This window comes from Melopsittacus undulatus, chromosome 1 (genome assembly GCF_012275295.1).
Source record: "Melopsittacus undulatus isolate bMelUnd1 chromosome 1, bMelUnd1.mat.Z, whole genome shotgun sequence".
Taxonomy (NCBI): Eukaryota; Metazoa; Chordata; class Aves; order Psittaciformes; family Psittaculidae; genus Melopsittacus; species Melopsittacus undulatus.
The window spans coordinates 139542040-139555685 of NC_047527.1; the positions used below are offsets into that span (position 1 = coordinate 139542040).

Sequence of the window (13646 nt, forward strand, 5' to 3'; positions counted from 1 at the left end):
GGCTAAATGAAAATGACAAAAAGACAGATCTTGAGCATGCTAACTGCTTTAAAGAACCAAATATATTTGTACAGAATATGTTGCAGTGTTTCTTAGGCTGCTTGGCCCACTGCCCTCTCCTGAGCTTACAGGAAGGAAGGGAGGAGAAATGCTCATACCGCTCTCTTTCCCAGGGAGGAGTCAAGAAGAAATACTCAGCATTTAGGCCTCTGAGGGTGTGGTATTAGCATTTGTAACCCAAACTTCATATCCCAAATTAGAAAGAATTAAAACTAGAAACAGATGACACTGCTTTAAGTATTCTTTAGTACAATACACTGCTGGCTCTTACTAGAGGAATATATCAAGGCAAGTTATGCTGTGAAAATTATTGTAAACTGTTAGAGAACACAATGGTGAATTCTGGGGATGGCTCCAGTGCAGAACATCATAGACTAAGCAGTCTTTGGAGGAAGCACTTTGAAGATCAAAATGCTAGCTTTTCATAGCTGAACATTTTAGTTCTATTTATTCCCTTGAAAGAAATGCATTTTCTTTAACAATTGTCTTTGGATTCTTGAATGTTAAGCTAATTTAGAGCTATTAGACTACACATTTGCAAAGTACTGAAGTAGTCTGTGTGAAAGTGTTTAAGACAGTTAATGAAGCTAATGAGATTTTATGAGATCTTCTTACTGATGTCTTTTCCTTAATCAGAAAACTGTAGGAAATGGGATTTTTTAAAATTCAGTATGCATCAATCTTCTCTTTAATAAGAAAAAAAAACGTAGGCAGAAGGTATGCATATGAAAGTAAACCACCTCCTCTTTAGCCTAGATTCACAGAGCTTGTGCAACAGATGTGACCCCAGTGTGTTGCTATGTACAGATTCAAAGTTAATTGAATCCCTCTGTAGTAGCTATTAAAAATGGGTAAATGCTGTATTTCCAGGTCAAAATGAAATGGAGAGATACGAAGAATTTTGGGACAAAATTCTGTGTGTGTGGGGGAGGGGAGTGTGGAAAGGAAGAAAAGAAGCTGAAAATACTTCTGTTGCTAGAAATACGACTCCTCCTTTGCTCAACTTTAGCACAAATATTTTCAGAGAATCTTTGCCAATTTACAATTGCAGCTTGAGAGATGTCATCAGAGCCCTGAGCTTGAGGACAGCCCCCCCTGTTTTCTATATTTTAAAGGATATTATTTCTATACATAGAGTAGCAACTGTTTCTAGAGAAACGTACAGTTTCATACTAGACTACAAGATACATTTTGATATTTCCAGCATTTTTTCTTTCTGTTTTCTAGCATGTGTCAAAGTTTTTTACTAGCAATAATTCAAACAGAAATGGATTTCAGTTTCTGCTTTTGAATAAATGGGTCTTGAATGCAGTAAAAGGAAGCTGAAAAAGTAATTTTCCATAATAGTGATTGTATATTTTATTTTGAGTTAAAGGAATATAAAGAAATAGCTATCAGTTTTCTCCATATATTCAAATTAATGTGTTTTGTGGTGGCAGTTTTCTTTTACAAGGACTGAAGAACAGTGAATTATTTTTATTTGAGCAAGAAGTCCTTACCATTATAATAAAAAAAAATAGTTAAACCTATGGTCCTCTGCTAGGAAAGCAAGCTGTAATCAACCACTTAGCTGTTACTGAATTACACTTATCTCCACTTCGCCTGTTTAACTTCCCATAAGCATGCTAAGCACCTCTTTAGAATGCATTGACCTCTAATTATTTCTTGCTTTATGTATCCCTCAGCCCACATTGAAGAAATAAAAAATATTCCTGTTGGTATACAGTGCAGAGTAACACAACCTGGTCTTGTTTTATTTATTTCGTATGCAGAGTGAAATTTTAACAGCTTTGGGTCCTTCAAAAATGAAACCACCATGCATAATGATTGAATTTCATGTGAAGTGACGCTGATGAAAATGTTTTTAAGTAATGGACCAAATTCACAATTGCAGTAGGGTGCAAAATTGCATAATTCAACCTTTTGACTGATTACCAATTTGCAAAAGCCATAGCCATGCCGTGGCTGTAATCTGATGTCTTTCTGAAGTCACAGGATACACTTGATTTGTGGGGTTTGTGCACAAAATCCCCCATTGTCCTGTTTTTGGTTTAAACCATGACAGGAACCTGTGCATTAATACACCTGCATTCATATAGGTGTATTTTTTTTTTTCTGAAGTGAAAGGATGACTGGTAGAAAAGCTGTCTTTATGCTTGAGTGAGAGCATTTTACTTTCTTTTCACTGGAGGAATTTTTAGCCTGGCAGCAATAGCATTGTAATAACTGCCAGCTGCTCACTTGGCACAAGAGCATCTAGAACCAAGAGGAAGAGCCTGGTGTATCATATGTATAATTTATTTTTCTCTAAAACTTGAAGGTTTAGGCCTCATAAATATTTTCATCTGGTCTTTCATGGCCTTTGTACACATCAGTCTGGGAATATGCATGTGAAGCATAGCTTGTAGATTTTAGTTTGGAGTACATTGTAGTAATTGCCACCATGATAAGAAGAGAGGTTATTCTGGCAGATTCATCTGCGAGTGGGTGGTCAAGAAAGAAGGAAAAACTTTAATGTTAAGCAGATGGACCTCCCTTATTTTATATATCGGGGATGCAAGATAATCATCTCCCCAAATATTGGATAGTATTGATCTGCTTTTCACATCAAAAGCATAAGGTTGAAAAATTATTTCTGAGGTAGAAACTCAGGAATGGCAACTTCTTTTTTATCCTGTTCTTGCCCACTACTGTCAAGGCAATGATGCAGCAGAAATTAGGACTGGAAGGGTTCACAGGAGCAGTTGCACATTTCTCCACCTGTAAACTCACAAGTTTACAAGTGTAAGTCACAGAGCACTCTTGACCCATATTACAACTTTACTCTTTGGTATTTAAAATTGGCTTCAGAAACTCAAGTGTACCAAAGGGGTATTCAGGCAACAGTATGGGTTGTTTTAATATCTTTATTTCTAAATCCTTATGAGACATCTGGAAACAGACCATATGGTGATAGGAAGTTGTTAGGAAGACCTGTTGGTCTCTGCTGGTCTGGTAGTCAGCTTAACCTTAAGTGTCTGAACAATAAACACTAAGACACCCAAGAAAGTTAATACCAATAGGTGCAAACTTCTTGCATCTTTACGTTTCAATCGTTGTAGTGGACCATCTCCAGTGAAATTAGAGGGCACTGAAATTCAGGTAATTTCACCTGTGTCCTTGAAGGAAGAGAAAAATTTTCCTGGTCATGAAGACATCCTGGGATACACATGGGAGGGAGTGTGATATTTGGGAATTCAGAACTCTGAACTCTAAAGGAGTGTTTTGAAGCATGTTGCTTAATTTGCTTCACAGTTTTTTTATTAAAAAATAGTAATGCCTTCTTTCTTGGCAGTCTTTCTCTGTGTTAAGTAGATTCTTTGAAGAAGGAGCTCTCTTATTCAAAGTCCCACACAGTAGTCAACTAATGAGTCTGTGATCTCAGCTGCTGGTGTAATGTAAACAAATGCTGTTTTACTATAGCAAACCGCTACTTTAGTGATACTTTTTAAAGTGAGATTTGTGTCAAGCCTGATCTATTTCACATGAATGGGAAAGCAGCATTTTAATTGAAAGTAACCGCAAAACCTCAACCTGCTATGCAAGTTCCAAACTTTCAGTTAGGAGTTCCCACAGCTAGGGATTGCAGTTTGCTCTAAATCTTGTTTGACATGACGAGGGAGTAAAGCATGGAAGAAAGTTATAAAGGTGGCAAAGTTTAGGAGTCTTCCATGCTGACTCTAACCAGTAGCTGTTAAGGAAGATGTGATTCTCTCTTTCCTCCTCTCATTGTTTTTGTTACAATACACGGGTAAGAATATATCCATGCTTGTGTCTTCTTCCAGCCACATATGCACAGCACCTGTGGTTAATGAGAATCTGAGAGGAAGTGGTTCTTTCTCTATGCTTTTTATACTGCTTATTTTCCCCCTCCTTCCTCCTGGAGATACAGGGCAATGAAAGAAGGAATTTACCCAGATTTATGCTTTTTCTGTCATGTACAGCTGTATGTGTCTTGGGATATTACATTTTGGTGCATTTCTCCTGCCCTTCCACTAAAGTTCCGTCATGTTTTTTAGTTCCCAGGTTTCTCTGACAGAAGGATGATAATATGCATGGGATCTGTTTCTGCTTCAGCTACTTAGAGATTGTGAGTGGCAGAGGGGCTGACCAGCTGCTGCTGCTTGTTCTGTGGAGTTATTGCCTCAGTTGCTTTAAGGAATAAAAAAAGGATCTGGCTGCTCTACAGGTTGAGGGTGTGAGGAGGGCTTCTTTCTACACTGTCACCAGAACTGTGGAAGTCTGCCATTTTTTATGCAGGTTTTCCTCAGAAGCTTTCAGTGCCCTATGGGAGATAAACGTAGCTTCAGAAAGAGGGATCGTCAAATTTATCCTGACTTATCTCAGAAGAAGCAGCAAAACTGGAAGTAGAGTTTTGACTTTCTGAAGTAGTCAGTTTGGGTGAGCTTCTGCCTGCAGGCAGAGTAAATATGTACTCCCCAAAGTATGTGCTTCTCTGGGTTTATATGTCTCATTTGACTTGACTGTTCACTAAATGATCACTTGCCAAGCTTTCTCATTGAAACCCAAACTGATACAAACAGGAATGTATAAACTTAGACCTGTAGTGCTTGGAATTCTTAAATTAAAAAAAAAAATAAAGAGTGAACTGTGTTTGTTTGTTTAATTAGGTTTTGTGTCTTCCATATCTGTGGGGGTGCAACTGTTCTAAAATGAGCTCTACTAGATGAGGCAAAGCTGTAAGTGTTGCACACTGATGCCTCCCAATGACCAATATAAAGCAGCACACTGTATATTTGTAAAACTCTTCACCTCCCCCATTCATAATGGCATCATTAGATCATCTTTTTAAGTAACTATTAAACTTTACATGTACCAGCTAGTGAGTGTCTTTGCGTTTAATTCTCATTTAATGTTGTGCAGTGATTGCATATTATCAGGGAGGAGACAGCTGCACCATTTTATTATACATGTACATGGAGCCAGTAACTCTTGTATTTTTAACACAGTAGTAAGAATTCTACAGAAGATGAAATGATAGCTAGCGTACGTCTAATATTTAAAAAGAATATTAATTTAAAATTCAGTGGAAATACCAATGTGTATAAGTTTCTATCTTCTGCCTTATGGTATCCAACAAAATCTTTTGTTGTCTGAATAGCCAGTTGTATCGTTTTGAGTATTTTTATACTTTAAAAAACAACATTCTCTGCATGTTCCTGTCTCTTTTTCTTGTCTTTTTTTTTTCACTCACGTCTGTGTTTAAATAAGGCCACCATAAAGCAACTCATTTGTGGAAACTGATTAAAAAAAAATCTGTTTTATGGGACAACCTAAAAGTCCAGGAAGATGGCACCACCTTCTAGAGGCAGTGTTATTGTTTCAAAGTCAGACAATTGATCTTTAACCCACACTGCAGAGTTTAAAGTGGTTAGGGTTTTTTTTTCCTTTTTTTTTTCTTTTTTTTAGCACAGGGGTTGTCTACTGCTGTCAGTTCTTTTTTGTATGTTTATATTGGTAGAACTTAATGAGATTACATATATTTGGTGAATAATTGCTGCCCTGTAAACTTGCCACCTACCTACAGTGAGCCTTATGAATATTTGATGATAGTAAGTAGTAGGAACTTCACTGTTATATTCACATGCACTTTAAAAAAAGAGTAGCAGAAAGATACCTTTTTTTTGTTCTGCTTTTTTGCTTATGGTAAACAGTATGATGATTACATACATGTTAATTATTACACATTAATTATCTAACATATTGCTGGTCTTAATGCTAGGAGCTCCGTTTAAATCATAATTCTCTTGTTGTAGGAAGGGAAGAATGTAGAACAGAAGACAATTTTTATCACGTAAATTTCTGTTTTAAGTGGAGGGCAGGCTTGATTGGTCAGTCTCATGCTTCTAGCTATGAATTAGCAATTGAGAAGAAGGAAAAAATACAATGGAAACTACTCACTGTTTTACAGATGCAGCTATGTTCTACAAAATCTAAAATTGGTATTTGTAGGTCAACAATTTTATAGAGTTCTGTGCCATGTTTTTGGCCTATCCAGTATTGCCATTTAGTTGCTATAGGCAGACATTTGTGTCATATTGCAGCTCAGACATGGTCAGTCAACAGCAGGCATTGCCTTTTACCTTCTCTTGGTCTGTTTTCCTTTTTCTTGTAGACGGTGTAATAGAGAATCCTCACCTTGTGTGTTGTTTTGAGATGTTTCTCTATGAAGCTGATATTGTGAAAACCACATTCCTGGTTTAATTGTGTTGAATTGTGATACTTGGTTTTGTTTGCATGTTTGAAAACTTACTGCTTTGATCATCAACTTGCTTTACAGACCATGTTCAAATCACAGACTAATGTTTTCTAAGTTGCCATAGCCTGTTTAATTGCATATTTTTCCTTCTGAGACTTGCAGGGCCTGCTACAGAACTGTATTATTCTTTACTGAAGTGGTGACGTCAGCAGCAACAGCTCCAACATTTATAGTTATAGGGGTTTTGTACTTAAAATAATCTGGCATATTTGTTACTAGAATTATTTTTTCCAGTAGCTCCTGCAAATTGAGAGTGTAAAATCCATGTTTATTAATGCTTCTATAGCATTTTTCTTAAAAAGTGGTGCTTTACAGGATTTATTTTTTTTTCAGGGCATCAGTTTCCTCTTATTGCAGCTCAGGATCTTCCGTTTGTTCTGAAGGCTGGATACCTGGAAAAACGCAGAAAGGGTAAGTCCAACTATCTTTGTCGAAAGTAGTATATATTTTCTATCTGTGAAGTCTATGGGTCAGTAATTGATGTTATACATGCAAATAACTTCATACAGGAGTGTTAAATAAGATGAAATAGAGGCTGAAATGTTGAAGCATTATTATGCAAAAGAAGCATAGCACATAATTACTCCTGTAGTATTAAAAGAAAATCTTATGTCTTTATTGACTAACAAAATCATGCTGTTCAAGTCCACTGTCAGCCACAGTTCAGAGACTTACAGATATTTTTGAAGAAAATATTAGGAAAATATGTAAAAGTACCGTATGTTGACTTCATGTTTCAGTGAGCATCAAGATTTATTTTCCTTCAAGAGGGCAAATATTGATCTCAGCTTTGGTTCAGTCAATATTTACCTTGATTCAATAAATCTTATATTGTCACTTTAATACCCACTTAATGCTGCAATAACTGTAGGAAATATTTAGGAAGTTGTTCATTATTTCCTTATATTTAATGTTACACATGGCTTCTCTCTTTATATGATTTCAAATTCCCATTTGTTTTCTTATCACCACTTTTTATTTTGAATTTCCTTCTCAGTGCCATGCATTTCTCTTCATACCCAGATTTTGTTTCCTTTCCTTGGTGCCTTTCCCGTCTCCTCCTCCCTCTTACCCCAACCTTGAAAAGAATTGATGTTCAATAATGACAGTGATGTAACACAAATTATATCAATTGCAGACCACAGTTTTCTTGGCTTTGAATGGCAGAAGCGTTGGTGTGCCATCAGTAAGACTGTCTTCTATTACTATGGAAGCGATAAAGGTACTTGTAATAATATGATAAACTATAAAAACGGTATTTTAATGAGAAAAAAGTTTTAGTGGAGGTCATTTTAAGAAAGCAAATAAAACTTTTAAAAGAATAGTTGGTTCTTAAACAGTGCTGTGAATTTTAAAAATGTGTTAATATTCAGAATCTGTAAGTGATGTACTCATTTACTAGAGAGGGGAAACTGAGGAAAACAGGTTACTTGTAAAGCTACTTTGTGCATCAATAACAGCTAGCTGTTAGGTTTGATACTATGCTGGTATTCAGTTGATTTACTGGACAGAAAATATTCTTTCTGTCTAAATAGAATCTTAATTTAAAAACACTCCTTGGCAATTATGCCTTCTGAGCTCTTTAAAGATGGTTCTATCCAGGAAAATATTAGTCTAAAACTCCGCATAGTTCTGCAGGGAACATAGAGTTCCATGTTTCTTTCTAAATGGCTTATGTTTTGAAAAACCTAGAAATTAAGACACGAAGGCTAGCTTATCAAAGTGTCTTTCAACTTTTAATGGCCAATTTAGAAAGAGTCTGACATAAATGTTGTGATATCACTTTGAATTTTTAAAATTGACTGTTAATAAACATCTTTTAAATGGTACGCCAAGTGTATTTGATGTCTAAGGGTAGAACAAATGATACAGAAATTCTTTCTCTGGAAAATTATCTTCTGATGTTTGTTTTTATGTAGTTATGAGTTACTTAGTACTTTAAAAAATGGCCTTTTTATTTTTTTTTAGTTGGTATATATTGCTGGCTCTTACAGATTTTGTTTTTTGGGGGAGGGGGAGGAGGATGGGGGGGACCAAAACAACCAACAAAAAACCTCCCAAAGCATCCAACCAACCAAAAAAACCCAACCACAGAACAAAGAAGGAAAGGCTTGGTAATTTTTATTTCTTCTCCTTGGGCCTATGGTGATAATCACTCATGATTTCTAGTACATGGTCTTTGCATTAAGGCAGGCAACTGCCTGCCTGCCCTTTTCCATCCCTTTTTCTTTTCTTTTTTTTTCCTTTTGCAACACCCTGGCTATCCAGGCTGCATCATGACTGGTAATAACTAGGCTGAAAGTTAAGAGTCATGGGAGCATGTTCCGTAAACTGCACAGAAGCACATTCCTTAGCCCTCGACAAGTTGGTGTCATGTTAGGAATTGACTGTGGGATATGTGGGATTTATTTCCTTTAAAGATATATAGACAGATGCTTTTGTGTATACATGTATAGCTTTTGTAGGCTGCAGATTGTTTAGGGAAGATCCTGCTAACTGTAACCTAATGATGTGGGGGGAGGCACATAGTCCATGGAAATAGTATAGGCATGTCTGGGCTCCAAACAGAAGCTCATGGAGGAAGTAAACAAACCAGGAGCATGCATTTCTGCCCTACCCATGTGACTAGTGCTGGTAGTGCAATAAAACTAGCATAGCATGGTGGAATTGTTTCATCTTGCAGATCTGGGATGACCAGCAGTCTCTCCAGAACTTGCGTTTGAAGCAGAAAGCTTTTTTCTGTACTGGGTGGAGGTACTCTTTTTCAGCCCTGTGATGCTGTAGTACATAAAGCTGCCAGTTCCAGTGCAGAAGCAAATCACCATCATTGTGCAGAAATTGAATACCAGTGGCTGTTGTAGTTCCATGGCAAACAAGTTTGCTGTTGAAACTGAGCTGTCATCCTGATGGCTGTGAACGTGTGTGCTGCTGTTTATCACACTGTTTAGCCGCAGGTTGTCAGCATGGATGAGGTGTGTGATGAGACAATCCTGAGATCTGGCATTTAGTTGCTGGAAGAATCTGAAACTGTTTTCACTCCAACTATTACAGTCAGCAGTGGTTCCTGCCATAGTGCACTGTTGCATTGGGACCCTTCTTTTGCTGTGGCCCTTGAATCTGTACCAGATAACTTGGACCACATAGAAGATCAATGCGTGCTCTTACCAGCTGCAGAACATGGGTGAAGTGTGCATTTGTGTGGCTTCATGCAAATTGTTACCACCCCCTGAATCGTTGGGGTGGTGTCTGTCTAAATGATGCTGGTCTGCCCTTGCCTGTGCCACGTCTGCAAGTGTTTTGTATCAGGTTTCTGACAGGTTCCAGGGCTGATTCACAAACCAGGAATATTCCCCCCTTGTTGAACCTGGTTTGAAGAGAGATGGGGATTCCATACGTGCTCAGTCCTGCTACCTTAATCACTTTTAGTGGGTAATGGAGTGCTAGTGTCTGTGTATGTGTTGTGGGACATAATGCAGAGAGGCAGCAGGGATTTCTTAGATCCTGCTTGGCTTGTTTTACGTTGTGTATGTTTTTAAAACTGGACACATAGGTGGATAATTGTGAAGGATATTTTGTATCTGGTGCAGTGTGTATTTTGTTAGGCAAGGTTTGATTTTCGTGCTTACGTATCAGTGTAAATGTAACCGAATGCTAAATGTGAGGCTATTGTAGGCCTTTTTATTAGGTTGTATGGATTTGCTGTTTCCAAAATACTTTAGTTCTTCTAACATTATCCCTTCACATTGGGAAAACAAGAAGTATGGAAGTGTATAAAGCTCACAGATGCATGTAAGTAAAACTCTCATTTATTCAGAGTTGAATGATGAAAAATATGAGGCCTAGTCCAGGAGAATACAGTACAAGCTAAAGCTTGTGAAAATACAGTAAGTGACTGTGTGCTTGTGTATGTGTGTATGTTCACCTAATAGATTACAAGCATGCTTTTCACAGTTGTGGTGCCTGCAGGGCAAGGAATGTCTTGTTTCACTGCTTCCTCCTATATTTTCTCACACATTTGGTACACTGCATCGGATAGTGAAACAGTGTTATTTTATCCTTGCGGTATAGACAGGGCTAAGTGACTCACCTACATTTTTTTCCCTCCTGATCAATGATATGTGGAGTAGATGGAGGAAAAACGCTTAAAGGTTTCACCTAATTCATGTCAAAAATAGGTATTGCAGGAGGCACATGTGTATTTATGCTTGTGCTGTGGTATTTGTTGCCAGCATGTGGCCCACAGCACTGCAGAGAAGCACGTTCAGATGTCAGAGCTGGCTTGGGTTTCCAGAAGCTTGCCTGGTCCTCCTTTTCATAGTCTTTTTTTCCATGATTTGTATAATCCTTCTCTTTTCTTTGCTTCCATGGAGTTGCATCTTGAGTTAAGTACCCTGATTTTGCATATCATTTCTCTATGTGATCTCTGGCAGTTCCTGTGTACTCAGGCAGCTGGATGGTATGGCTAACCTTCCAGACCTCAAGGTGTATGTGAAGAAGGAAAGTTAATTTGTTGCTTTGTTAATGAATGAATTAATGACTTCATTACTTCTTCCTCACTAGGCCACAATATTATATGCCCTTCTGTCTCAGCAAACTGGAGAGCTCAGCTAAATGTTTAGCAAGGCAGTAATTGATAACATCATGGCAATTTTCTCCACTGTTAATGGGCACTAAAAATTTATTTTAATCTTTATAACTCGAAAATGGTATCTGCCTGCCTGCCAGTAATACGATATTGGAGAGAGGGACAATTCAGAGGCTTTTAGAAGTGACTGGGGTTTTATTTATATATTTATTTAGTATTTTTCACATGGCCATAGAAATTATGGATTTCTCTGAATAGGAAGAGAGTGATGGCCAGACCAATGGAATCTTCTTATATTTGTGCAAAAAAAAAAGATTTTGTTTTATTTTCTGTTTTTTTTTTTTTTTTAAGAACTTGGTGACTAAATGTTATTAAGGGAGAGGGAAGTCGTAGTTACTTGCCTCAGCAGGCTACTGGAATTTCTGCCACATGTTAAACTCACAGATTTCTCCTACCATTTTGCTTATAGCTACAGACTTCCTTCTTTTAGTCCTCCCTGTCTCAACAACTAGGTAAGAAAAGGCAAAAATCCTTGTTTGGTTTAGACTTTTGACAGAATCAATAACAGAAATCTCCAGGAATTGTGGGTGTTCAACAGGACTTTGCAGCAGAGTAATGGCAGTCAAAGGCATCTATCTAATGAGTACTGAATCTTCTGCTATGAGAATGTTAAATTCAGACCTTGAGAGGCACGCTTACCATTAACAGTACATTGTTTAAAAAATAAATATTGAGTAAAAAAAGACTGCATGTAAACAAATTGGTGCCCTGAATAGTTTCAAGAATTCCCTCTGTTTCTTAATTTTTTTTTTAGTTTAGATTTCTCAGAGGTCTAGATTAAAGAGAAAAGAGAAAAAGAGTCAATTACATTTCAGATCTGCTATCTAAAAGGGAAGAACCTGTTTGCATTCTTTTGGAAAGGACTGTTCCAAAAGCAGGAGAAGGAATTACTGTTTTGAAGATACCAACACTTACTATTTTTAGGAAGCAGACATCCTGCATATGGACAAGTATGTGAAACTAAATTTAGCATGAAGCCATGTAAACCTGTAAGATTTTACAGGTTCCTAATTTCAAGATGAAGAGAGTTAAATTATAGATTCTAATAGTATCTATAAATACTTTATCACTCTCTGAAATCTTTCTGTTTGCCTTTGTTCCTTATGCATTTCTCTGTAACTTCTTTCCTTTCTACTACCCGGGTCCTCTCTGTTCTTCAGAATGCACTAATTCTTTTTACATGTGCTAATAATATGGGCACATCGCCTTAGGCCTCAAATTTACAACCCAATCATTTCAAGACCCCATTGAAGGTTTACCCTTCTTTGTTTTAAAAGTTCCCATGGACTCAGTTATGCAAGGTTACTTCAAACCCCTTTTTCTCTGCTTCCCTTGAGACTCTTTTCTTCCCTGATATAATATTGGACCTGTTTCCGTTGTTAACAACATTTAACTATTTTTAGGATGAATGAAGCTAATATGTACAAAAAAAAGTTTAAAGTGGCTCTCAAATTTAATGTAGATCTGCATTTTCTCTGTTTCAAATATAGGTTCCCATATTTATTTCTCTCAAATATCTATGCACTAGATTTGACCTTTTACTTTTTTTTATACTAGTTCCTGACTCTCCACTTTGTTATACTAGCATTTTGCAGTTCTAAATTCTGGATGCAAAATGATCCGCATAGACCCAGATTTATTTTTTTGTTGTGTGCCTGATACAGGGAGAAGGGAAGAAGAAGAGATCATGAGAGCAAAGACTAGCTTATTCTGAAATGAGATTAAATTCAAATGTGGATTGACTTATGCTTGATATTTGTGATCTTTTTTGTTTTCATGAGACTGATAGCATGCTTTTTGCAGCTCTATTCTGCGTCGTTCTATGACAACTCAAGGGTATCCCGTTGTTGAATCGCAAAGCCCTACTTTGAGAAAATAAGCAGCAAGAATGTTACCATTCTTTAGAGAAGTTCATTCCATCCATGTCTGTCCCTTTTTCCTTCTAAATATGCTGTTGTATTGCTTTTTGCCTAGGCAAAACTTCAGTTCTGACTTAGTATTTCAAAATGAAAGTGAAATCTCTGTAATGTAAATGTGCTTCCTGAAGCTGCTTTTAAGGCTCCTGTCATAAACCCCAATGATACCTAATTTGAAGTCTTCAAGAAAAATCTTTTAGTCTTCAAAGTTTTTAAACATCAGTAACTGTTCAACAATATAATGCTGTATGTGAAAGTTCACAGAAGTCACTCTGGAACTGATGTCACACAGCAGCTTTAAGCGGAAAGCTCAAGTCTGTCTGCACCCCTATTTAGCTGCAAGACCTTGCCAGTAAATGAAGTTGAGATGATTGTAGAGTTGGACATTTACAAGATAGCCCTGCATTCAAGCTTGCATCTGACTACTGGGTCTGGCCAAACAGCTACCATAGGTCATGTTGTGCTCCGTGGTGACCAGGTGATGGGGTTGGTCTCCAGGCTACCTGGAAAAGTATAGTCTGCAAGAGCAACCTGGATTTGTAGAGCTCCATTGCTTGTCACCGTATGAGCAGGCAGCTAGCTGACCTGTATCCTGCCATTCTGTATTTGTGGAGCCATTTCTCAGGATGTACTAGGTCTTATCTCTGGCTTGCTGCCACAGGGAGTGTGAATGCATTCTGAAAGTCTTTCAGCTTTAATGGGTTCT

General features: G+C 37.4%; 1 protein-coding gene across 1 annotated transcript in view; it reads left to right on the top strand.

Annotated features, from left to right (window-relative positions):
* SKAP2 (src kinase associated phosphoprotein 2) overlaps positions 1–13646 on the top strand; it is a 116137-nt gene that overhangs the window by 61251 nt on the left and 41240 nt on the right. The window contains exons 5-6 of the mRNA XM_031045001.2: positions 6713–6790; positions 7518–7601. Coding sequence (XP_030900861.2) covers positions 6713–6790; positions 7518–7601 — 162 coding nt within the window. The remainder of the gene's footprint in view (positions 1–6712; positions 6791–7517; positions 7602–13646) is intronic.